The sequence below is a fragment of the Coturnix japonica genome, chromosome Z (genome assembly GCF_054131305.1).
Source record: "Coturnix japonica strain WE chromosome Z, WE-NBRP24, whole genome shotgun sequence".
NCBI classification, from domain to species: domain Eukaryota; kingdom Metazoa; phylum Chordata; class Aves; order Galliformes; family Phasianidae; genus Coturnix; species Coturnix japonica.
Window position 1 is genome coordinate 47,004,084 of NC_140702.1, and position 27,588 is coordinate 47,031,671.

The 27,588-nt window shown below is 37.0% G+C and overlaps 1 protein-coding gene across 7 annotated transcripts in view; it reads right to left on the reverse strand.

Moving 5' to 3' along the window:
- The window catches only part of KDM4C (lysine demethylase 4C), a 268,145-nt gene that overhangs the window by 213,335 nt on the left and 27,222 nt on the right, over positions 1-27,588 (reverse strand). For all 7 annotated transcript variants that reach the window (XM_085528382.1, XM_015848974.2, XM_085528383.1 and 4 more), the window contains exons 3-6: positions 26,582-26,757; positions 23,917-24,031; positions 13,982-14,175; positions 2,558-2,607 (exon numbers count right to left, since the gene is read on the reverse strand). In XM_085528382.1, coding sequence (XP_085384508.1) covers positions 2,558-2,607; positions 13,982-14,175; positions 23,917-24,031; positions 26,582-26,757 — 535 coding nt within the window. The remainder of the gene's footprint in view (positions 1-2,557; positions 2,608-13,981; positions 14,176-23,916; positions 24,032-26,581; positions 26,758-27,588) is intronic.

Sequence of the window (27,588 nt, forward strand, 5' to 3'; positions counted from 1 at the left end):
AAGAGCCTTGAGAAATTTCAGGACCTCATCTGCCAACACAGTATTTTCTTATAGAAATTAAAACTGAGCAACATCGTAAGTTCCCACGAAACTGTGGATTTATTATTTTTTTAAAGGTGTAGCAGAGCAAGTGTCTCAAAAAGTCACCCAGTTCCTGAATTTATATAGGTTACCCCCACATCTGAGTAAACTACAGTATGTCAAAGAAAAAAATGAAATGTTATTTAGTCTGCTCCCAAACAATAGCACCCTTCACTTGCACTTATTTGTTAGAAAGGAATGAACAAATGCTGCTGAAATTGTCCATTCACTTTCCTAGCTCTCTCTAAAAAAGAAGGGTTGGGCACACGCTAGTTTACAGAATGCTTAAACCTGAAGAGTTAGCTATAAACTGCTGCACAGCTGTAAGTGCTCAATGCGAAATCCTATAATACGCTTGAGAGCAGCTCAACCATATCAAGCAAAAATTCTATCTACCCAAATACCTTCTTCCCAGTAAACATCAAAAGTGGATGTATACCAGACTTTAAATACATCAAATCTTTGCTTCTCCTGAGTAATCAAAGCATGGATCAAAGATTTGCTGGCTGAAGAACTGGCCAGAGGGCCAGGCCCAGAGAGTGGTGGTGAATGGAGTTAAATCCAACTGGCACCACTCATGAGTGGTGCTCCCCAGTGGTCAGTACTGGGCCCTGCCCTCTTCAGTATCTTTATCAATGACCTGAATGAGGGCACTCAGTGCACCCTTGGTAAGTTTGCAGATGACACCAAGTTGGCAGGAAGTGTTGATCTGCATGGGGGTAGTGAGGCCCTGCAGAGTAGAATCTAGGCGGGCTGGAAAGCTGGGATGAGACCAGCGGGATGAAGTTCAACAAGGCCAAGTGCCAGTTCCTGCACTTTGGCCACCAAAAGCCCAGCAAATGCTGCAGGCTTGGGGTAGAGTGGTTGGAAAGCTGTGTAGAGGAAACTGACCTGGGTGTATTGGTCAGTGCTCATCTGAACATGAGCCAGCAGCATGCCCAGGTGGCCAAGAAGACCAATGGCATCCTGGCTTAGATCAGAAATAGAGCAGCTACCAGAAGAAGGGAAATGATTGTCCCTCTGTACTCAGAACTAGTGAGGCTGCACCTTGAGTACTGTGTACAGTTTTGGGCCCCTCACTACAGGAAAGACATTGAGGCCCTGGAACATGACCAGAGAAGGGCAACAAATCTGGTGAGGGGTCTGCAGCTCAGGTCTTATGAGGAGAGGCAGAGGGAGCTGGAATTTACCTGGTCTACCACATGTGTTTATCAGTGAAAATCAAAACCTTCAACTCAGATTTCATATGGTAAATTTCAAAACAGTGAATGTAATTATACAGGTTGAAATGTGCCTTTCTAATTTGTGCTTTTAAGGCTGTGAGCTCATGTCTTTATTTCCACATCTCAGTGATACACATGATATTATTGTTCTCAATAACTAGTTTAATAATTGCTCATAAAAACTGCCATGAATATATATGTGCATAAAATAGATATGAAAAGAAAATGAACAAGCATTTTCAGAAGACAGTCCAGATATGCAGTATCTAATTATCAGCTTTCAGTGGCATTCATAGAATCACAGACTCATAGAATAGCCTGGGTTGAAAAGGACCTCAAAGATCATCTAATTTCAACCCCCTGCTATGAGCAGGGTTGCCAACCAGGCTGCCCAGAGCCACATCCAGCCTGGCTTTCAATGCCTCCAGGCACATCCACAATCTCTCTGGCATTCCTTATATAATATAATTAATAGCAGGCCATAAAAGATATGCTGCAGTTCAAGAAACGTGCCTATTATTCCTGTGTTCATATGCACTACACAATCTAGAAATAAGAGGAGACCTGTAGTGTTATTTAAAATAAAACAAATAATTGTGCAAGAAACATTTTTTCTATAAATTATCTTTTTTTATCCTTCAGGCCCATCCCCACACTATCCTTTGCTTCTTCTCAGAAGATCTTCCTCACACCTTCAGAGAGCACAAGCTTTGGGTAATTCACGTACATTATTATGCTGCTTGTTGGTCAGTAGATTTAGAGTTGGTGCATTTTGCGAGCCTCCCCCTCATTAAAGGCAGTGATTCCCCTTCTCCACCCTGACATCCCATTCCACTTCCACAAAACTTCAGGAAACTCTGCTCTCTTAAACGTTTCTTTCTTTGAATCAAATCTAACCACAATTGACTATAAATTCAAAAGTTTCGGGTAGCAAGGAAGTATGATAAAGAAAAGCAAGGGCATGGAACGAGGCAAAGGTATTAGCAATGAAAATCTAATGAACAAAAAGGGCAAAATTTTGTCTTACTTTCATAAACATGACCAACCTAAAAATGCCAATACAAAATAAAGTACTAAAAAAAAAAAAGCTTATTTTGTGCTTTTAAAATTCCTCAGCGCTTCTGGCTTGCAAACATAAAAGTCATACAATATTAAGAAGTAATAAAATACAGTAGTTCAGTAGAGGACGTTTTTCAATTTGCTGGAGGCTTGTCCTTCAAACATCTCACATACAGTAACACTGAAAATATTACCTTGAGCCAATCGTTCAAGCCGCTTCCCATGCTCTGGAGGAATTGCATACCTAAAATACACGTGAAGAAAAGGATTATATGTTTAAAGAAATAATTATTATACAAAACAGTATTTTACATATAACTAAGTACCTTAAGTTAGAGAAAATAAGATTAATGAGTGAAACAACATATAGGAAAAATGCACTGGTTGCTCCAAAAGTAATGCCCCCTATTTATTTCCACATAAATGACAATAGACACAAAGAGTATAATAACAAAGAGCACATTGTCAGCTACAAAGCACTGCTCTTCCTCAGTTACCACCATTACCTGTGCATTTTCTCCAGTGATGAACAAGAGCCTGCATGCGAGGCTCACACAAATCTGCACTATCAGAGGTGACCCACTGTTGCTGTCACCACTGATGAAACACACCACTTCACTGTGCTCACATCCACTGGTTGGCCTCCAGAAATGTTCAGCAAGTGTCAGTGAATGTCAGCTGGTGCCATTTTTAATTCAGTGACACACCATTGCTCCACCTGCACTTCCACGACAGACACCGTTCTGTCAGAGTGCCCCATTGCTGCCATCTGTCACATGGCAACAACATGCAATGGAATACTAGTGGGAAGGTTCAACCTCTACTGCAGAACCACCAATACATAGTGGGCCAAAATCATAAAACAGGATGCATTACTTTTGGAACAGCCTTCATATATTATTTTCTGGGGAAGAAGTACAGATTAAGGTATTTTGAGGAACAACTTTAACTTACTATTACTTTAAAAATTACAATACACAGATCAAAAATGTATTACTGTTTAAAATCATGCACAGTGACATTCATAACCCCACTTTAAAAAGATGCATTTTCATTTTCCAAGTGAAACAGAAACACATATAACAAAATAAATACAATTCCCACAGGTTTAACTTCCTTGCTTTTTTAATGTATTTCACAAAAGCTCAACAGAAAAAATATGAGTATTATATGTCTCCTGTGTGTTTTTTCTTTCTTGTGTAACGGGAGGCTACTTGTCTCCGTAAATCATTGCAATTCTTAAGAAACACGTTTTCTAAAAATTCAGAAATCATGCAGATCCTGGAAACATTCTGCTCCTGCAATAAAGTATTTTTACACGATTCCATAAGCACTTTGCAACAGCTTCATAAAGCAAGTGAAACCAGAGCAAACACAGAACCTTGTTCTTCACAGATTTACTACACTTTCATAGACATTCATTAGACTCTGCTTTTGACTTTAACAACTTCAGCGCATGATATAATCAGCTTTCATTTCAGTTCAATATTTTAACAACACTGAATTGATTCTTTTATATATATATATATATATATATATACATAATATGTATATATATACATATAATATACATATATATACATATATATATAGTTTTATATATATATAAGGTTCAGAAAAGGGAAAATGCATACCTAGAATAGTCCAAACCCACATTTTTGAAGTTAACGGGCAGATTTTTCTCTTGTATTATATTATGAACACAATCTTTTTTCATATTTCCTGTCAACTCACTAAGAAAAAACAAACAAGCCATTCACAGCCCCTCATTTGGCACAACATTCCTCTCCAGCTTTCATTTGCACCTAATGCAGACAATTTTTAACTACTGCAACTGAAACTGCTGCACAGAAGCAAGACTATTCCAGTACAACGGTCTGTGCTCTGAACAGAACAAGTTTAACAAAGCCCATTCCTTATGACAGCCCACTCCAGATGCTACTAAACAAAGACTTTTGGTTTGACTCTGCTCACTGAGTGGAGTTTTACTCAGAATTTTGTCTTTCCAAAATTGTTTCTCCCAACTTGTAATTCTGAGCTATGTTCTCTGCCACATATTAAGTGTGCATCTGTGCATACATAATAACCTAAAACATTTTGAATTTTCACACCTCAGATACAAATCTGTGTAGAGCATTTCCTATTGCATTCTTTGCCATTAAACACTCAACTCCAAAGTAAAACCAAGAGATGGTATTTTTTTCTAAGAAAACGATCTAGAGACTTTGCTTTGCTTTTCTTGTCTCTAGTTGGTCTGTTGGACTGGGATTAGTCTGAAAAGTTCTTCTTCTGAAAGTGTATCTGGCTATATTTTTGTGATAATACAGAGCCATAATCCTCTATCTAAACCTGCATATAATGTTAAGTACTTGCCAATAGTACAAAAACACAAAACTTGAAAACTGAGGTCACTTTAAAAATTCTATCTATCAAGCTACCAGAAAGATAAATGGCGACAAGGGATTTAACTGGGCTACGCCTATTTATTCAGTTATTTATTCACCTTTGTTTCTTCCCCCTTCTGCTGTTGCCCTTGACAAAAGGGATCAAGAAAAGGAGGCTGCCTTTGCAGTATCATTAGGAGCCCCAAATTCACTCTCCAGGCATGATGGAGTAACACCTCTCCTTGGTTCCAAACACAATATATTAGAAAACTCTACCTTTTTAAGCACATGTGCCTGTCTTGGATACCAGACATGCATGGTGATGTGAATTTAACTGGATGCTTGGTCTACCGTATCAAACATTAAACAAAAAACACCCAAATTCCTTCTCAGATCATTAAGTCAGCGTTAAAAGGCAAAGAAAAAACAACAACAAAACCATTCTCTCTCAGTCTCCTTAGCATACATAAGACATTTGGCAGATTTTTGGATCTCATAACGCAAAACACTTCATCACTTTAAACACACAGGTAAGGCACATTGTTTCAAGCAGTACTGAAATGGATTCTACTGCATCCCACTAAAGAAATAAAAAGAATTCAGTAATGGCATTTCAGTTTTCCCCAGCAACACTGAATATTTTGGACCAGGAAAGGAGAAAAAAAAAAAAAAAAAAGAAAAAAAAAAAAAAAAAAAAAAAAGAAAGTTCTTTTTAAATAACAGTTGGCATGGCTTTTTTTTTTCCCCCTAAATACATCTCAGCATTATGGAGTAACATTCACTGCTTACCCATAAACTACTGACAATGCAAATTCACTGTCCCATCTGTATTTTTCGAGGGAGTCAGTAACAAACTACAGTCCAGGTCCCTGTGATCACTCAGTCCCATAGCTTAGAAATGAAGTTTGTTGAGAAACAGTTGTCTATGGTATGGAAAACCAGTGTCTTGCAAACTCAGCTGAAAACAGCGATGCACAGCCTGCTTAAATTTAATAACTGTGCTGGTTACTACTTTTTTTTTTACACTCCCAGATGCAAAATGTAAATAACCTTTAACGTGCTGTTTCCTTCGCATTTACTTTTCAATCAGAGTGAATTTTCCGTGTAGGAAAACAGTTTCCCCTTGTATGGCAAAGAATTCACTGCAAGGAAAAAACGAAATATGCATTTTACTCAAGCTCAGTTTTATTAGGAACGTTTGGATGTTGCAGGTCTCTATAACAAGACACCAAAGAAAATTTCCATTTCCTTTAATCTTCCTTTAAGTCAGAAATGGAAACTTTAGCACAGCTCATTTCAACAAACTAACCAAAAGCATGTGGACCTCTGATGAAACTGCTTAACTCAAAGGAAAACGTAGAGGAAAATTACAGTCTTCAGAAGAAAAAATAACTAATACACATCTGAGAAAACACAAAGCCAGCTAATATCATCTCTCCACAGCAATATTTACTTTCCAAATTTCCATTTGAGAGACTGCAGCAAAAAACATCAGGCAACGTAATATAAGTCTACTACATTAAACGTGCTTATAGAAAACAGGACTAAAATCATTTATGTGAACAGACAACAGATCTTTTTAAATAACTTTAAGGCACACTTGCACCACTTTATCAATAACTTTGTGATTTTTGTATTAATTTCATGTTCTTTCCCCACTTTCAGCTAAGGTATAACAATCTGACTGTCCTGATAATAAGCACAAATCACAATAAAATTAGGTTTCTGAAATTATATTGAAACAAGACAGAGGAAATGACAGGAAAAAAAAGCCAAAACAAATTTTGATAATAAATATCATTACACTAATGTAATTTCAGGGGGGGGGAGAGAAAAAAAAGGAAAAAGCACTACTACAGAGTTTGAATTTTAAAGATTTTTTACTCAATCTCTTTTCCATATCTGCATATTTAAAGAGCCAGAAAGTCAAGTTTCTAAACTCCAGAAGGCCATTTAAGTTCAGTTATGGTAAAATCACTGCACACAACTCAAGACTGCACTATTGCTGCTGTGTCACTCTGTGACATTAGTCTAATTTAAATGATTCCTTCATATCAGCCCAATGCCTGGTAAAAAGCCTTCTAACACCTCCAAAGTACACACAGCAGTCTGCAACAGCCTCAGAAGAACCTCTTGTTTACAGGGGTAAATACATACTCATTCTGTTTTTTCCCTTCTCCTCCATAGTAGAATATTCAACAGAAAAACAATAAAACTCACAGAAAGTCCTAATACCGTTCCCTAGTTTTAGGATTTTTCCTTTTACCTTGTGACCAGTTAGCGAAGATTAAAGAAACCTGTTTGCAAATGTTAGAAATGCAAGGTTTCTTATCCTCTCCCTCTTCCCTACTTGCTCCCACATCACTTGCAACACGGAACAGTGAAGAATATACTCCCATAACTTAACTATTAAGGAATGGTTTGATAAGATACAGGGTTGTCAGGCTACTTTAAGATACAAAGGGAATAGAAATAACATTTTCACTTTGTTAGATTTTTGGTTGCAGGCAAAATGCATTTATACAGGAGGATGACGTCAACTTCTTAAAACAAGTACTCTCCTTTTCAGTGATGACTTAGGAATATAACTTCAGAAAAAAAAATACGTATCCAAACCCTACGTTCTTACGGTTCTTATATAATTAAACCACAAGCATTAAAATCTTCCCCTCTTCTGCCAATTGTCTAGACTGGGCAGTTCGCCATTCACCAGCTCTATCACAGTGCATTCCTTTATGACGCACCTATTTTCACCCATCCATAGCATGCAGAGCCGAAACAGTGATTTCAGGGTTCTGCTAGGATGAGCAGCTTGCACGTTAAGCTCGGTATCACAGCTCTTATCTTCACAGTGTCTTGATGAGTCAGCTCTAGGTATTCACAGGGCAGACACCCTGCTCATATGCAGTTGCTTCCCAATTCATAGCAGTGAATGCACTATTTAAGTAACTCTTAGCACTTCCATCATGCATTCTTCCTCTCGATGTATTTTGTAATAAAATTTAAAAATCTGGACCACACTATAAAATTAATCAATCGTAATTCCCAGAAGTAATTCTTAAAGTATATAATTTCGTCTTTAAAAGTCAGGAGAGTTTGCACGTTAAAGGCAACTAAACCTTACAAAGACAGAACTGAAATAAAACAAATCCAGACAAAACTACCAAGTCCTTCAATAACAACGTAACAAAGATTTTTAAGAGTGATATGGTAGAATCATAAAAGGTTGGAAAAGATCTCTAAGACCACCCAGTCCAATCATCCACCTACCACCAGTTCCCCAAGTGATACACCTGCCCTTTCCTTAAACATCTCCACCGACAATGACTCCACCACCACCCCAGGCAGTCTGCTGCAATGTCTAACCACTCCTTCTGAGAAGACATTCTTCCTAATAATTCTAATCAATTAGGGAAGAAATGATAACCCGGTTTCTATTCCACTGTCTGAAATGCTCTCCTGCTTTCTACTGAGAAAAACTTCCAAGAAGCCCCAAAACATGGCACAGAGCAATCTGAATTTCCGTAACTCCAGCTGTACATCTTCTAAACAGTGTTAATAAAATTAAACAAATGCAGTTATATGCAATTAAAATGTCTTTACATTAAAAATGTTGTTAATGTCCGTGTTTATTTTAACATTAACTAAATTCAAACCGTAATTTAGCATTACCGTTTCTTTGTTAAATTAAGTTAGAAAACTGTCATGTTTTTAACACAGTAGTATGAGAATACCAATTTAGAAGAATGAGGTGTAAAGTCACATTATCATAACTGTGCTTCCTGAAACAAAATTCAACATACGGTTTTTAAAAACATCCCGCACTACGTAGCTAAAAACAAATCACTGATCCTATTCTTTGTCTGTACCAGAATTAAGCCCTGTTTTAACCTCAGTTCAGTGCAAAAACATGATACGTACTTACAAATCCATCTATACTGGCTTAAATTAAGCAGAAACACATGACAGTGCATCATCAATCTTTGAATAAATAGCGTTTAATATGAAAAAAAAATAGTCATCAGAAGTCAAAATTCTTAATGATGCAGTCTTAAGCTGTATTTCTTTGGACCTTCAGAAACTTTTCAGTCGGATATATACCATCTACTAAAACTTCAAATGTTCTGCATGCACCAGCATTCATTCCATCTCCAAGTTTGTTTCACCATTAAAATCCTAGCTTAAGGAAGAATTCAAGATACAAACTAAAATCTAAGTTCTCACTCCAGGAATCTGTATTGGAAAAAAGGAAAAGGTATGGTTTGTCCTCACTGGCTGCAAAGAATGTAAAAAATCAGTAACACCTGTTATATGTTCTATGAATCGCATACCTGTCACTGTGTGACAGCCTAGGATACCTTGCTAGAATAAGACGCTTTCAATTTAGTGCATTTCCACAGAAAGTGAATTTTGCTTTCACAGCAAGGAAAGCAGTGGAGCTAAATGATGCTATAGACACGAATACAAAGATCTCAGAAATATACGTTGCTTTTCTTTTTCCAAGGACTCCTTAATATTTCCAAGAAGGAAAATGCAAGCTCTAATAGCTTCTGAGAACAATGACTATGAGTTGACAAGCCCTTGGTTTCTAAGAAGGGAAAATGAGACCTCTACTTGTCATAAAAAAACGTATAGGGTTAGGCAGACAAAGAGATTTACCAGTGAGTCTGTAGTGCAAGGATCAGCACAAAGTTCTATAAAGTGTCAGTCATACACCGAGTAATACACTTGCCTTGCCTTGTGTCTCCTCTAATGTCCAGGAGGAAAAAAAAAGGAAAAATAACACAACACTAACTAAAATTTGATTTGCCCATAATACAGACACAGTAAAGCAGTTCATTGAAGTTAAATCAAAACAGATGCCCCTCAAAACATTTACAGTTATAAATTTAACAACCTTAAAGATTTAATAAAACTAAAATACATGCAAAGCTACGCATGTCTGTAAAACCACTAAGCCATAAACTTTCACAGAAAAAATATATTAAAGAATATTAAAATAAAATTAAAAACCAACACAGTTACAGCACAACATTACTATAAGTGACATAAGTTCAAAATGTAGTCTGCATTCTGAAAGTTGATGGTTATCTTTCTAACATGCCTCAGGAAGTCATTAAACGTTTGACAGATGAATAACATTGTTCTAGACACCAGAGTCAAAGCAGTTACATTTTCTGGTACAGAATCACTACTGTGGGAATGTTTTCAAATTCATAGTTCTACTGAAGCTACAGAGGTGGAATATGCAGTAGTCTCATCCTTCCATCAGGATAGGCTGATATTGGAAGGAACCTCTAATGGCCATCTGGTGCCTAGGACCATGTCCAGGAGGCTTCTGAAGATCTCCAAGGAGGAGACTTCACAGCCTCTCTAGACAATATATGCCTGTGCTCATTTGTTTGTAAAGTACTTCATGATGTTCCAATGGAGCCCCCCCTGTAACAGTTTACGCCAACTGCCTCTTCTCCTGTCTCTAGGCACCAGTGAAAATGCATTTCAGCAGTGGTGACAGTAACATTGGGTCACCTATACCAGTGCAGATATTTACAAGCGTGGCATGCAGGCTCTTATTCATCACTGGTAAAAAAGAACATCTAATGCTGGTGACAATGTTTAAAACTAGTCTTTTGTAGCTAGAACTTGTTCTACTAAATAGTGCTATTGTGCTCTTCATATCTATTGTAGTTTCCACTGAAATAAACCGGAGGCATTACTTTTAAAACAAGCCACATACATTAATGAGATCCACGCCTGAGCCTTTTCTTCTCCAACCTGAACAATTCCAGCTCTCTCAAGCTTCTCCTCATCTTTATATAGAATTACATAGAAACCTGAAATACCTTCACTTTCATGGAGAGCATCGTAGCTTCCAAATATGTGGTCAGTTTCAAGTACAGAAACATTGCTGACTAGCTTGACAGATCATACCTAACGTTTTATAGTCAGAATTTCCATTCTGATTATAGCTACCTCTCTGTCTCCTGATAGTCTTATTTCTGCTCCTTTTCTGATCATTTCAAAGTAAATGTGGCTGATCCTCTCCTTACTTGATCATAACCACCTTCCCATCTATCAGGGAAGGTTTTGCAGATTACTCCCACTTCATGTTAAAATATTTGCACATCAGTGTAATTTTATCTGTTACTTTTCTGAGACCTACAACACAAATAGCAAACGTGCCAGTTCTGTAAATGTATGCACGACTTACAAAAAGTTAACAGCACTCCTCCACCCGTGCTGAACTTTGTTTCACCTGGCCCAATTTTCACCAGTTTTTGTCGTCTGCTGATCACACTGAAAAACCCTATTTACGATACTCCAGAAGACATCATCAAAAACAGGTTAAAAGAGACTCTATCTACAGCATTAGTGCTAGTCTGACAATGCTGTCCCTTCTACACCATTGCTGTCTACAATTTTCTCCTTATTATTAACATCATAACACCATCCCTTTCATTCCACAATATTTGTAACCCCATCACTATCTCTTTGCTGGGATATTCAAAATCTGAAAGCCCACATGTGAAATCATTTCAATCATGTTCTAACATGTCTCATAGCCCATAACATGAAACAACCTTTTCTTACACTTCCAGTTCATAATTTCAGATATAACACACACCAGTACACATTCTACACTAGCAAGCCAGTAAAAATAGAGTAACAGCTACAGTAGTTAAGAGGCAACATTAGAGTAGCCCATGAAAGAATTAGAGGCAGTCTTGAGATCAGTGTTCTCACCATCCCGGACCCACTGAGCTCCCCAGATCAGAATTACTAAACCTAACCCACATGCTTTCAGTGTCATCACAGATTCATTTCACACCGCTTCTTCTACGATAGTGATACTTAATCTGATTTGGCTAAGGTGTCTCCTTATGAAACCAGTCCTTTTCTTGACATAATCACCAAACATTTTCCATTCCTGTCAGAAATATTCATCTTTATTTTATGAGCGATAATCCTTGCAAGGTGTTCTGCAAAGTATGAACTGCACGACTAAGCAATTTTCTCTCATTTTTAAACAACGTATTGTCTATTCTTGTTTCTGGGCCAGGAAGTAAAGAGCAAATGGAATGTCACAGGAAACATCACAGATTAATACATTATAATCTGTCTGAATTACTCCGCAGGTTTGTACTCTTTTCCTGAAAAGCGCTGCTTTCAGATACTTAATGCAGCATGAAATAATTTCCAAAATGCAAATAACTCATACAGATTTTTGTCATTTATAAATTTATAATGCAAATTGAAGCACTGTCTATAGTTGATGCATGTATATAGCACACATACCAACGGGCTAACAGTTTACTACTAACAACTGTGTTAGGTGAGGCATTAATGTCTAAGAGCAGTTCAGTATTTGAACATGTCACACTCCTCAAACTATTACTTTAAAAAAATCTTCAGTCAAGGCCTATAAGCCTGAAATCATAATTACAGCAGAAGATGATGAATATACTTAACAACAAATGGCAGAGTGAAGAAACTTCCAGTGTGGATCCACAGCTCTGAGAAACCATTATGAAATACGCAAACAACAAACTGGAATAACAAAGTAGGTAAATCATGCCAGTGGTTATTCTGGGTAATGAGACTGTTCTCATAAGAAACACTGATGTTAAATGAGGCAGTGTCTTCAAGATTTCCTTCCCCTCAGAAACAAACAGACACAAAGGAAAAGCTGCAGCAAAAATTCTGCCTGGCAGCAAGCAATTACAGCAGACACTGTTCTACTTTCTCTCAAATCTTTCCTCAGAACATCCTTCTCCCCCATACTGTATTATTTCAAGGCTTCCGAATTATATTAATTCATTTCTTCCTCTCAAATTATTGCCTATCCTTAGAACTTTTCCGCAGGTAAGAAGTAATTTATAAAGCAAGCATATAAATTACACAAATACATATATATATACATATGTAGACAGAAAAATAACCATAATCCTGACTTTGCTAATGGTTACCTGGCATACTTCTTGTGCTTCAAATGAAGCAGTCAACAAAGGAATCAGTATACACTCCATAGTATGAACTCGTTTGCATGCCTCTTAATGAAGTGCACAGAGAATAAGAAGAAATGGAAGACTGCCTATGACTAACTATTGGAGAAAGCTCCAAAATCCATAAAGACAATCCCACCAGTCAGGTGTAGCTGCTACCTGCAAAATCTTATTTGGGATTTGAGGTGGAAGCTACTCTAAGAACTCAGAGAAAACATATGAAAATGCTTCTTAATAAAATAGTTTTCATTTGGGTTCTGTAAGAAATCATGTCAGTTCACTCAGCACACATAAGATCTGAATCCTAAACTGGAACTCCTCCACTTCTTTGAAGTAATATGTTAATATCATTTTAACAAAAGAACATTTGAATACATTAACAGCATTAGTGTAAATTATTGCAGCATTCCTCCAGCAAGTATATAAGAATAAATACATAAACTTCTAACTGATTAAGACTGTCAATGAACTTTAATGCAATGTTCTGAAACGATATGGGTCAGTTTGGTTCAGAGAAGGAAATCAGTGGCTACTGCTATTTGTTCTACAGGTATTTCAGGGAGAGAATAAAACATGTCTTACTATCAGCAGGAAAACATTTCTCTCTTGTACTTTAAGACATACACATAAGACCACAGTCTATGCATATATTTACTTTTTTATCCCTCCTTCAAATAATAGGCTCCTCAATTAAAAAATCTTAAGTGGGAAGGATGGCAGAAACTTCCTATTCAGAAAATGTGTCAGTGCTGAATCTCCTCTGCTACAGGGCCTGAGTAACACTGAATAATAAGATTCTGATTTAAAGAAAAAAAAAAAAAAAAGAGCAATTAAATGCATCTTTAATACAAAAACCTGTAAGCAGTCCCAAAAGACAAGTCAGGCCAAAACAAATTGAACCAAAGAAATTGATTTCAAAGAGGTCTTACAAGAGCTCTCTCAAATGGCCTCGGACTTGCCAACTCTAAACTTCTCAAATTGAATCATTACAACCTATTTCTTCTGAACTCACATAAGCCCTGTGTACTTATTAGATTTGTTCTTTAAAACAGAAGAGTACATTACTGCAATGTTCTTTATATCACAGACCTCCCATTTCATTGTTTTTCTTAGCTGAGAATGCTGTCTTGGCTTTTGTGTAAAGTTAATCACTGTGAAGCAATTGCACTGCATTTGTTTTAGTCAGCTGAAACACACAGATAAATAAACTTCTAGAAAAATTTAAACTTGCCATGACTTCGGCTCCCCAAAATGGAGATAATTAATGCTGTAGAGATCCATATCTTCAGTGTGCCATGCAAACGTTGTTTTCCACATGCCAAAATACAGATATGGGGTATTTACACCCTCAATAGAAATTCCACAGTCTTCTCCTACAACATCCAATATTGTATTAAGATGAGCAATATTCCATTCCTCAATACCCTGGAAAAGATACATAACAGGCGTATTAATAAATCAATAAAGTAATGCAACTTTATATGATAGTACATCACAAAAGATAAGTGTCTTATCTAGCCTTTCATAAGATTGTAGATTTAAAAAAATGGAACAGTACTGCAGCAGACTGTTGAAGTTTTCCCAAAAAATTGTTTTGTCCTTAGCAGAATTTAGGTCATGTGTTAAGCCTGAGATGTTTACAGCAGGGAACACAGAGAGACGTGTACATATAAGCTTAACATTTAGTATTTCAAACTTAACGCATGTTGTAATATCATACAACAGAAATAACAGCTGCAGACAGGAATCTATGATAAGTTGGTTGCTATATGTCACTAGGCATACCTATGCTTCTTACTTACAAAATAATACTAAAAAAAAATAAATAAAATGTTTTTAAATAGTTATTTTTCTGTATTAGTTTAGCACTTTTCTGAAGAAAGCCATAAAAAACAATCACTTCAGAGATCTTTCTACAGCCATAATAACAGACTGCGTAACACAGCATCACAGAGGAAATCTACTAATTTCGTGGGATTTCAGACATTTTCCTCCCATAACTGCCTTAAGTTTGTATGTTAAAAGACACACATGTAGTTCTTGCTGTATTTCAGATTCACTAAACATGATTTCTATTTCAGGTAATACAGCGTGTAAAAGTCAGTTTAACAATGATAAAAGCTACAAAATTGAAGAGAAAGAGATCAAACTTCACTACAAAAGTAATTAATAGCTCCTTGAAGGAAGACATTAGCCAGTGTTCAAGAAATAAAATGAAAACTACTATGAACTCAATACAGGCAAGTTTCTTGATTAGTAAGATTGCAACTAAACATGCTCTTAATGATCACTTGCTTCCTAACTGCCATCACTGATACTCTACACAGTCCTACCAACCCAACTCAGATTTGGGGAATGGGTTGATGGCACTACAGTTCTGATGCAGTTGATTGAGACTAAGAAATACAATGGCATTCAACAGCTGGGCAGGTGATAAATTAAGTATTCAAGTTACAGCAAGAAATAATGAACATTTAATACACTCAGTTTTCATTTTCTTGCTTTTTAAGCACGGGATAATGAAGCATGATATGCAGTCAGTAACTAGAATATACATAATACAGTAACTTCCATATGAAGTTCAGCTGACTCCTTAGAGACACTTTATTTGACTGCCTGCAACGATAACCTCACTTAAGAAGACCCTTACATTACCTGGAAGTCTTAGAAAGGAGCTATGTTTATAGAATGAGCTCATTCCAGATAACAAATATATTTATTTATAATTAAAGCTTTTGCTTTGATGCACTTACGTGACTTAGAAGCGTCTGAAATAAAAACATGTAAAAATTTATTTATGATAGGCACTATCAATGAAAATTAAATGTAAATATGTATGCAAGTAGTAGATGTTGGTAAAATTTCTACCTTTCAAATCTAAAACTCAGTCTCCAGTAAGGCAACAGAGCTGTGAGATACACAGTTCATTTGCAGAAACAATTTTAACTAATTATTCTTCAAATTAATTTACCTACTTGATTGAAAAAAAATCCACAAAATTAACCACTGTTCACAGATTGTGCGTGGTCAATTTGGAGAAACATACTAATATGGCAAAATAAAAGCAGTGACTTAACCACAGAGGCATACTGGAGCATAATAAATGCACCAGGTTAAAAAACAGAAAGCAACTGTTAATCTAGGCAGTATCCTCCTTCTGACAGAAGGCAGAAACAAACAAGAATCAGAACACCCTTCCAGCCTCCAGCAATTTGCAGATTAAAGGTTCCACCAGAGGTGTTATTCATCTGCTTAACAGGACCCAGTGGGCGTTTTACCACTTCGAATTCATTCCTCCAGTCACCATTTTTAATCCAAATAAACTTTTACCAATCATAACATCTAGAAATCTTACCTTCCTCTTACTAAGATCTTTTGCAATAGTTATGGGACTGTTTTTAGATATCAGAATTGCAATGCAGAACAAAAAAATCATAGGACCTGTAGTTTAGCAAGTCAACATATAATAGTACTTCAAAGAGTTGAAGTATATCCTAGAAGGGTATATCATAGCTAACAACCATTATTAGATGAATAGTATTCATATTCTTTGACTCAGAAGTGAAGGAGAAGAACATTTAGGCATACTCTTCTTCTTTACAATAATAGCAAGTAAAGTGTAAAGAATGTATTTCTAGCATCCACACTTTCAGTGGCAGATTTTTGAATACATGCAATATATATTCTTCTGTACCACTGTGCCACTTCCATCCAGTACCACATTCTGTGGTTCAGCTGTACCACACAATCCAACATTGGGGGAAAAGGAAGTTAAAAACCAGCATATTTTCCCTGTTTGCTACAACAAAGAAATACAGATGCGAAACAACTCATTTGTCTTTGCCACAGCACATTAGGCTTATTATGCATTTCTTCAGAGAAACAGTTCAAGTTATAGGCAGCAGGTTATGTAAAAAAACTAATACTCCAATCTTTGCTAACTTTTTAGATGATTCAGACTATCTGTAGATTACTGCTAGGAGTTTTTATGATTCTTTTAATAGCACTTGAACCAGATTGTAAGGCAGTATGTAGATAAAAGGGAACACCTCACAAGCAGCTCCCATAAATGCCTAAACACAACTCAAAAGGAACCAACCCATTCTGTTCTCAAGGACAAAAAAAATAAATAAACAAAATAAAATGTGGCTTTCAGTACCTTGGTTAAAAAAAAAAAAAAACTGAAATTCAGGATTTTTTTTTTAACAATGAGAATCTTCATGCAGAAAAGAATAAGGTTTCTAACAAAATTTGAACAAAATTCTATTCATTTCCCATTTTTAGAGTAGTTATAGTAGTGACACAATACCGTTCTCCACATTTTCCTGAAACATATCAGACCGAGGTATTCTATTCCTATGAGAGTGGTTTCTGTACACATATATGTTAATAAACATAACTGTTTTTCAGTATTTAGTTTTTCCCTTAATTATCACATGGATTCACTTCAATATTAATCTGGCAAACAATATGTTTCTTGTACAACTAGGATTAAAATGTCTCTACGACTCACTGTAAAAGCTCACATAATAAGACATATATAGAGGGCGAAGGAGAGTAGAAGAAACATGTAGAAAAATCTCTGCTTGGTCACCCTAAAAAGCCTGCCATGTTTTTATTGCTTCTTCAAGGTGCATAAGAAGGAAATAGGAAAATTCTGCAATCGGAATTTTTGCACCATAAACAAGTACTTGATCAACTTTTTCTTTTCTTGGTAACTTGTCAGATATGACTCTTACTTTTGCAGCAATATTTTTTAAGGGTGGAACAAAGTAAGAGAAGCTAGTAGATTGTCTTTGGAAATAGATACTAAAACTCTATACGTAAGTGAAGGAACACTCATAGTGATCTCAACTCTGAGAAGATCATACGCAGAAAGGACATTTCAAATTATCACATGCTGAAGCACACAGAAATTGCTACATTTAAAAAGTGCTGATTTGCAGTGAGACTTTTCTTGATGTCAATACAGAGTGCGCATACGTAATCCTACTGAGAGATAAGAGTTCGGCTTATCTGACCACATGATAGAAACATTTAGGCAAAATCAGGTTTGTGGCTTTGAGGCAGACTGAGGAAGAAAATCAGGCACATTTCATGCTCAGCCACATTCATTCTTAATCTCTACCATTTCTTGTAAACACTCCTACTCACTGTCATTTTTTTCCAAAATAGCATAAATTGTGACCTCTGAGAGCTCATCTGCACCCATTATCACCCATTACCTGACGTTCTTTCTAAATTTAATTCCTGTATACTTGTACATAACTCTTTTCCTATACTCTTATTGTCACAGAAACAGTGACAATAGAGTATGAAGGAGACAATGACAATAGAGTATGAGAACTACAGCTGCTGTAGTTCTTGCCTCCTCATTAAGCAAACCAGTAGCTTCCACTATCCACTACCATAAGGAATGCCATATAAGACACATGAAGTAGTCAGCTCACAAAAGAATCTGTAAGACTATCTTGACAAGCATGGAGAATCCACAGACTCTCTAGGCAACTTCAGTGACACCCATAGTGAACAAGTGCTTCCTGACATTCAGATGGAAGCTCCTGCAAGTCAGTTTGCACCCACTACCTGTAGAACTGGTATCAATGAAAAGGGCTTAGCCCCATCTTCTTTGCACTCTCCCTTCAGCTATTTATATATACCAATGAACTACCTCTTTTCCAGACTGAACAGTTTCAGCTCTCTCAGCATATGTAACAGTCCCTTTATCTGCGGTCCTTTTTGGATGGTTGTACACTTTTCTCTCTTGTTTTATGGAGTCCAGATTGGACACAGTACTCTAATTCATAAAATCACAGAATCATAAAATCACCAAGGCTGGAAAAGACACACAAGGTCACCCAGTCCAACCGTCCGCCTGTCACCAGTAGTTCTCCCTAAAAGGTGAGTTGCTGCACCTGCTAAGAGCAGAGAGGAAGGACCACCTCCCTTGAGAGTCATTCCTCCTTTAATGGTATGATGAGGATACCACTCTCCTTCTCTGTGGCAAGGGCACATTGCTGGTTCACACTCAACTAGGTTTATCAGAGCTCCTCATGGCCTTCTCTGACAAACTGCTTTCCAGCTGATCAGCCTCCAAGACATATTCATATACCTGGGGTAGTTATTTCCAAGGTGCAGGACATTACATTCACCCTTGGTGAACTAAGATTTCTGCTAGTCCATTTCTACAGCCTGTCCAGGTCCATCTATCCCTTAGGATAACTATCACTAGCTACTGGCCCCCAACAAGACCCACTGATCTCACCACTAGGGCCTAACCAGTCAGCCAATTTTGAAATCCTTATTCTTTTGTCATCCACACTTCAGCTTCCACAAGGATCTTATGGTAGAATGTTGAAAGCCCTACTGAAGCCAAATTAGACTGTATCCAGTGCTTTCCCTTCATCTACCAAGCCAGACACTTGGCCAGGTGTCGAGAAAGTTAACAAGGTGGTGAAGCATGACTTCCCCTTCATGAATCCATGCTGACTTCTTATGATGGATGACCTTCCTGTTCTTCCTGTGTCTCAAGATGGCTTTCATAATTAGTAGTTGTTCCACCTGGTTCTCAGGGATGAAGGTGAGGCTGAATGACATGTAGTTCTGTCAGTCCTCATTCCTGCCCTTTCTGAAGATAAGATCTTTCCTCCAGTCCTCATGCATCTCTCCCAGACACCATGATCATTCACATATAATTGAATGGCCTCAGTGTGACATCAAATAACTCTCAGCATTTATGTGTGCTTCCCATAAGAGCTCATGGACATGTATATGTCTGGTTTGCTTAAGTTTTATCAACCTGATTCTTTTTCACCAAGAGTAACTCTACCTCACTGTAAACTTCTGTCCTATCTCTGGTACTCTGGATTTCTATAAGTATTAGTAAAAACTAAGGCAAAGAAGGCATCTGGCCTCTTTCATGCCTCGCTACACTCAGCAGCAGACCTGTATTTCCCATTTCCCTTTTGTCACGTACAGTTTAGAAATCTTTCTTGATGCCTTTGACATTTCTCACCATATCCTGTTATAGGTGGGCTCTGGATTTCTCATTTTCATACCTGGACAGTGTCTGTGTTCCTTACAGATTACCTGTTCTTGCACCCACCTTCGATATACTTTCAGTTTATCTTTGAATTTTGTCAGAAGATCCTTGCGCATCCACAATGGTCCTCTTGCCATTTTGCCTGACTTTCTGCTCACTGGAACTTGTCACTCTTAAGCTTGGAGGGGGGTGAACTTCAGCCACCTTTCTTGGGCCCTCTTTTCTTGCAGGGTATTATCCCATGAGTCTCCTCCTCTTTGAATATGTCAAAGTTTGGCCTCCTGGAAGTCAGGACTGTGGTCCTGCTTTCTGTCTTGCTGTCTCCGCATAAGATCCAGAACTCTACCCCCTCACTGTCAGTGCAGCCAAGATTTCCTCAGACTTTAATACTTGTAACAAGCCTTTCCTTTTAAGTTACCAGAAGACCACATTTCCTTACCAGCTGCTCTACCCCTTTGGTCAGGAAGTTGGCACCAATACTCTCCAAGAACCTCTTACACTGCTACAACCTGCCACTCCCCTGTCTTTAGTTAAGTTACAACTCACATTCCATCCCTAATTTCACTGTCAAAACCGAATTCTACAGCTGATCTTAAAAGTGGTGCTTTAAAATCCAGTTAGTTCCTCTGTTAAGGATACAACTGCAAACCAGAGTACCTCTGATGCTGAAGCTAATGTTACACTAGAGACGTACCTACAACTCAAAGCAACTGTTAACGCGCAAACTCAACTGAATCAATCTCTCTGTATTACTAAACAAAAGTGCACCCCACAGCTTAAGTATGGAAGAAGGAAGGCATTATCGCATCAGGAAGAACAAAACTAAGGGAAGGAAAAGGAAAGCAAAGTTCTGCCTTCAAGACCATAACCTCTGTGATTAGTAGTGTGATTTATTCAACTGGGAGTGGCGCTGAAGTAGGCCTAACTAGTTCCCCAGGACAGAGACTGTACAGAAAAGAAGTAGGTGAATCACAATTTCCAATTTAGTCACAGTTACAATTGCCAGATGAATTAATACAGTTATGATATCAGAAACAAAAGAACTCTTCTCCTTCTCTTTCTGAGAGGAACAACAGGTTTCCGCAACTGTTCTGCAGCCTCAAGTAGGCATTACATTCAGGCTAGTTTACAAGCAAGAGAGATCTATTAAAACAACATTAAAAAATAACAATAACCACTCTGCAATTAAACTTCCAAAACAGTCATAACTGGTGTCCATAACCAATTCAAGAGCAGGTTTAACAACTGAAGGTAAAAAGACTAGTGCTTTATTGTAGACCTTGTAAGTTCTGTCAGTATTACTAATTTTCACTCAAATTCGGATGAAGTTACAGCAACAGAAAAACAAAACCCTGAACATCTAGCTAATTAAGCTTATAAGCTTAACTTAACAGAAATAATGTTCTTTATAATCTATTTGTTAGTGCAATTATTTGCTTGAGCCATCCTTATTGTCTTCTTTTCTGAAAAACACTATAATTCTGTATAAAAGCAATTAGAGTGCCTTCAACATAGAACAGTATTTCAAGCAAACATTCAACTATCTTAAATTTGTTTTCTAGAAAGCTGCGCACAGCATACAAAACATTTATTCTTTCACGTTATTTCCTTACGAACAAAGATGTAATGTCTGTTCAAAACCAACAAAATGCTGTAAAACCATAAATACATCACAGGAGATAAACAAGAAATCACAAATAAACAAGAGAGAATCTAGAAAAATCTATATATCACAAGAGGAAACTCTGAATCATCGACAGCAGCTGTCAGATTTCAAAACATGTATTTATAACTGTTCAAATGTTTTCTTCTACATAACACTTTTTACTTTTGCCCCTTCTCACAAACCCTTCAAAATCCTTCATTTCCCAATTTAAGAAAAATAAACTACACAATCTATGATCTAAGCAGCTATTAAGATGCTGCATTCCACAAACCTTATTTCTTACATTATTAAAACTGCAAAACTTAAGATTTGGTTGAGCTTCAGGCAGTGATTTGTCATAAAAGTGATCATCATGGAGACAAAAAACGTAAGTAGCAAACTTTTAAAATAAAGAATAAAGACAGAAATAGCTCTCAATAATTTTGACAGCCCAAGCATGCATACATATCACATTTTCACTAATTTCCTGGTATTTTCTATTAGGAATCCAGCTAGACGTGCATCATTCTGTATCAGTAACACGCAGTGTAGAATAAAATGCACTCTGTAAAAACCAAGCACTTGTTTTTGTCTCACATACACAGGCTCTTATGCCAAATTAATTCTGTCGTGCTCTTTCTCCTGAATATTGCACCGAAGTATATCCATCCCTTTCCCTCAAAAAATGGCAACAGCAAAACAAACTGAATTAATATGAAAAACAATCCCTAATTTGAAACCGAAGGAAAGAAAAAAAATCCATTCTTAGCACTATCGAGTATAAGACAATAAAAAATATAAGTTGCCCAAGAGCACCATCTAGTGGCTGAACATTAACTTCAGCAAAAATATTCTGAGGTAAACATTTTGATCTGGTATCTGCAATTTTCTCATCAACAGTTCTCACACCAGAGATTATTCCGTCTTTTTGTTTTCATTACACTGAACTGTAAACTCTGAAATACCTGCTGCATTAACTCTTCAGACTGTTTACTCTTTCTTCAATAATTTTACCTCTCACGAACATTTCTCTCCCTTTATTTTTAAACACTCATCTAATCACAACCACAAGGACTGTATTTGTAAAACATTGGTATGATGAGCATGAGGTGTCATCTGTCAACACTAAAAAAAGGCATGGGAAAGAAGAGGGGGTGAAGGGAGTGACAAAAGAGGGATAAAAGGGTGGACAAAAGGGTGCACACAGGAAATAAAAACTTATACTTGAAAAGCTTATACTTACTGGGACACATGCAAAAAAAAAAAAGCAAACACTGTTATCCCGTGCCCAATTTTTGTCTATAAGAAAATAAAACAACTCAAGAGCATCTAAGCTTGAAGAGGCTCTTCACTGAACCAGCTCAAATCAGAATCTTGGATTATTTTCTTTATCGCTTTTACATAACTATTTGGACATAAAACAGAATTTGGACTTGCTGCTTTTTCTATACTGAAGACCACTAGGCATTTGCATCTGACTTCAAAAGATCATATAACCTAGCACAAAACTTGAATAGCCTAATGCTATCTTGGCTGACTGTATGTATCTTTGGACAGAATTCCAGCAATTAGTCCCCTGTGAAAAAAATATGAAATATTAGCAGTGTCAAAGGCCATCTGCCACAGGGAAATTCTACTTTTTTTTTTTTTTAATGTTTGGAGCTGGGAGTGACACAGATAATGAAATAACTCAGGGGCCTTTAATTCTATACAAGACAGGCTCTTATGGATAAAACTTATGATTTTGTAAATCCTCAAACTTACTTTTTTTTAATGCCAGCACTTCTTCAATCAGTCTCATTCCTTCAATAATTCTAACAAAATCTATATTTAGATATATTTTTAATTTATATTAAATATATTTATAAATTTAGAAATATAATGATTTTTACATAGCCAATGTTTATATAACCAATCTGATACCAATTGATATGCTGTAATTCTATGGAATACAATATGTGCTTAGTCCTTTTTAATCCATGGAGATCTTCATGTGTAACCATTAAAACGCACTTCCTCTTTATTGTAATTCAGAGGCACAGAGCAACCACAAGCATATTTCACTGGAACCATAGACACTCCCAACATGTATGAGGTACTGCTATCCATTTTTCTCCATGAAAGTGAGAACTAAAAGTACTTCTTATTTTACTTAAAACATCACTAGATTTCCACATAGGTACACAAACATAATGCATACTGAAATATTAAGAAATAAACAGTAAGGCATTTCAAATCCCTAGAAAGTTCCAGATGAAGAAAAGGGAAGTCCTATGGTAAGCAAAAGTATCAATACCCTGCAGAAGTGTTCTTGCTGATGTACAATTAATTTCAACCTTGCTTAGAACCTTTCAAGAAAGTAACACAAAGATTTTAGATAGACAGTTTTTTCAGCCACAGAACAAGAGTGTATGCTCTAAGTATAAAACCTTTTCAGAAGGGGCTGGAAGAGAGAAATTTCATAAAAAGCTACGCATACTTTATCATAAATGCTCCCATTGATATCTGCTCCATAAATTGGTGCCACAAAAGTCAAGTTCTTCCAGTATTTACGCTCCAGATCTTCATAATCTATGTATCTTGGGGTGCAGTATCTGCAGAGGAAGAAGAGGTAAGGCAAATGTTCAGCATAGTCTTTCAACAACAAACTTCACAATGGACTATACTTCTGATCCCGCAAAGAGAATTCTAAAAGATCACTTTATTTCAAATACACTGAAAGGGAAGAATTATAACTTGTCCTCAATTCCTCATTTTATAGTTCACCACAGAATGTAACCTCACACCTGACAGCTAGAGTGGTTGAAGTTACACACTTACCCATACAACATTTTCTTCAATCTTCAGGAGCTAAACAGAACTCCTGACTGCTTTCATACAAACGTCCTTCTTTTTGTTTCTATCCTTTGCAACAAACACACATGGAAGAGTCACTTCTCTGACAACTGACATTTATTATGTCTCTGCCTCAGTACTATCTCTGCAAACACAGAGGCAGGGCCTACACAAGCCTATCTCACAGTAATTCAAATGAACTAATTCTGCCAAGCAGCAGTACTGCCTTTGCTTCCTTCCTCCTCCCCCAGGAGAAGACTTCAAGAGGAGACAGAGCGTTTCGAACGCTGACAGCAAAGCTTTTCTCAAGCAATGGAAACAAAATGTTTAAGAGATCTTTTCTTTTTTCCCCTTTAGAGTACCATACCTTTGTATATCCAAGAAAGTTACTCTGAAGATCTTCTGAGACACAGCATTAGCATACTACCGTAAAAAAAAAAACATTTGCTTTTGCCTTAAAATTCTTTTCTCAGAACTCCAATATCCAATATTCTGGCCTTCAGGAAAGAAAACATGCTCTCCTACTCCTGCAGCTCTGAGAAACGATTTAACATTAGCACTGCCAGATTACTACAGCTGAACTACTGGAAAGAAAACCTGAATACAAAGTACATCGTGTGATAGAACAGAACAAAGATAAGCTGTTAACAATATACATCTTAAACAATTAATTTCTAGCAACAGAGTTTTTATTTCAATCACTTTTCACTATATGGCTCCAGAAAATGGCCTGTATTTCTGCATAGCACTGAGTAACAAGGATACATAAATTCAGTTACTATTACAAGTATCTCCACTATGGAATGCAGGTTCGCCCACATTTCCCTGTAAACAGGGAGGAGAAGCATGTTGGTTAAATGGTGAATTGAGAACGCCTACATAAATATAAGATGCAATGCATTAGACTACATATACACCACTGTTTTAAAGAGAGCTATGACTTTCATTCAGATGTTCATGGCCCTTTCTTTTTTTCTAAAGGAAAGGGATATTACCACGATATTCAAGAGGCTGTCCTTAACAGGGAAGCTTTCTTCATAAAGGGATAAAAATCTTTGTTTATAAAAGAGGTCCCAGTTCTTTAATAGCTTAAGAAAAATAGTATTAACAGTGTCACAGGAAGTGACATTTTCTCAAGAGCAGTTACAAATATTCAGAGAGAGACTCATAGCCAATACTTTATTAAAAGTTCTCCCAAATGTTCTCAACTTTGACTATGAAGCTGTAAACTGCTTTCAGTAAAACAGGTATAAAAACTGAAATCAGAAAATGCTTCCCAAATACATTCCTTGATAAGGAATAAAACATACATAATAAGCATTGTGCTACATAATAAACCCTCACAGGTATTAAGCATTCTCAAATCTATTTTAAAAAATTGTTTCTCATTTTACCACATTAATCAAATGCACATTTTAGTTGTGCGTGAATAGATACCATAGGAATTGACTTAACTATTAACTCTCTCCTCTAACAGTAACAGAACAAATACACTTAAACAACTACAAAAACAGAGTTCAATTCCTACTTATCAGGAAAAGAACCTCCTGTGTGAGAACATCATTTTCTTCACAAGAAGTAGAAAAATAAATATGCTGATCTTTTTAAATTCAAAAAAGGAGATCAGTTTTCCACTTCTACACATGCATGGATACTACTCAACATTTACTAAGAAGCCTCTTCAAGAGCTCTTCATCTCCAAGTTTTTCTTAATCTTGGTAACAGCTTCTCTCCACACATTTTAACTTCTTAAATTAGTTAGCAAGAGAAACTTTCCTTCAAGCCACGCCAGTATTACTTTGCTTTCTTTAACTCATTACTTTCAAATATCTTTTCTCTCAACAATTCTTTGTGTCACAATCAAAAAATCATTTTTCACCAGTTTTTGAGAAATACTGACGTAGAATATATTGTTTTACTCCGGCAAAAGGGATGGGAAGTATTCCTTCTACTACTTCCCTCCCTCCTCAATCACTGAGCTGAAGCTTTTTTAGAGTACTGCCTAGCCCTTTTCAGCACCTCTTTTTCCTTCCTTTATAGCTTTTTTGCTATGCCCAGAACATGGAGGTGCACTAAGCACACCTGTGTTATAGATGACCTTCTTTACTTCAAACATATGCAATGGCCACTTCCAGCAGCAGATGAAAGATTCATACTGTGGTATGCTTCTACAACTAAAGAGATAGAAAAACTTCTAGGAGGTTTTATAGTAATAATAATCACCATCATCCTCTCACCAACTTAAAAGAAATCACAATAGAGGAACAAATAAACACTAACCATTTTAAGCAAGGACTACATATACATACTTGTCACTGTTGGCCAGCTGCTTGAATTCTTTCACTGTCATTGGCTTTTTCTGAATGTTATATTGTGTGAAGAGCCCCGACTGTCCAGTGACCATCTGCTGAATTGGAGCAGGAATCACCAAATCTTCAATGTCATCATAATGTTTTCTTGGCTTCCATTCTTTTGGTGGGATAACCTAAAAATTTGGATGAAAAAAACAGAATATTAACAGCTGCCACACCAATTCCAAATATAATGAAAAATCCAAAGAATCAAATATGCCCACGCTGTGAACTTCCTTCTTACCAGCTGTTACACTTAACTACATGTCCATATAAGTGTTCCTAGATGGTCAGAAACTTAAAAGAGAAACTTAAAATGGACATAGCATCATATTGTTGTTCAATTCACAAGCACGAACTCACTAATCCACAGCAACTCAGACTCATGCAACTGTGCAAATGGACAGGGAAATGTACAGGAAGTGAAGTAGGGTTGTGTAGCCTGGGAGGAATACAGGGCTGCTGTCCGTGTGTGTAGAGATAGGATTAGGAAAGCCAAGGCACAGACAGAGCTGAACTTGGCGAGGGATGTGAAAGATAACAAGAAGAGGTTCTACAGGTACATAAGCAGGAGGAGACAGGCCAAGGAGAGTGTTTCCCCTCTGCTGATAGGTAATGGGGAACTGGCTTCCTCAGATAAAGAAAAATCTGAGGTGCTCAATGAGTGCTTAGCCTCAGTCTTCACTGGTGGTCAGGCTACCTATGTCTACCAAGACCCTGAACCTCTAGGTGAGCATGTGGGGAGCCAATTCCATCCCACTGTAACAGAGGAATAAGTCCAAGACCTTCTCAAGCAATTGAATGTATATAAGTCCATTGTTCTGGATTATATCCATCCTGGGGTTCTGAGAGACGTGGCTGATGTGGTTGTTGAACCATTCTCCATCATATCTGAATAATTACAGCTGTCAGGTGAAGTCCCCGATGACTTCCCCAGCAGAAGGAAAGCAGCATTGCTCCCATTT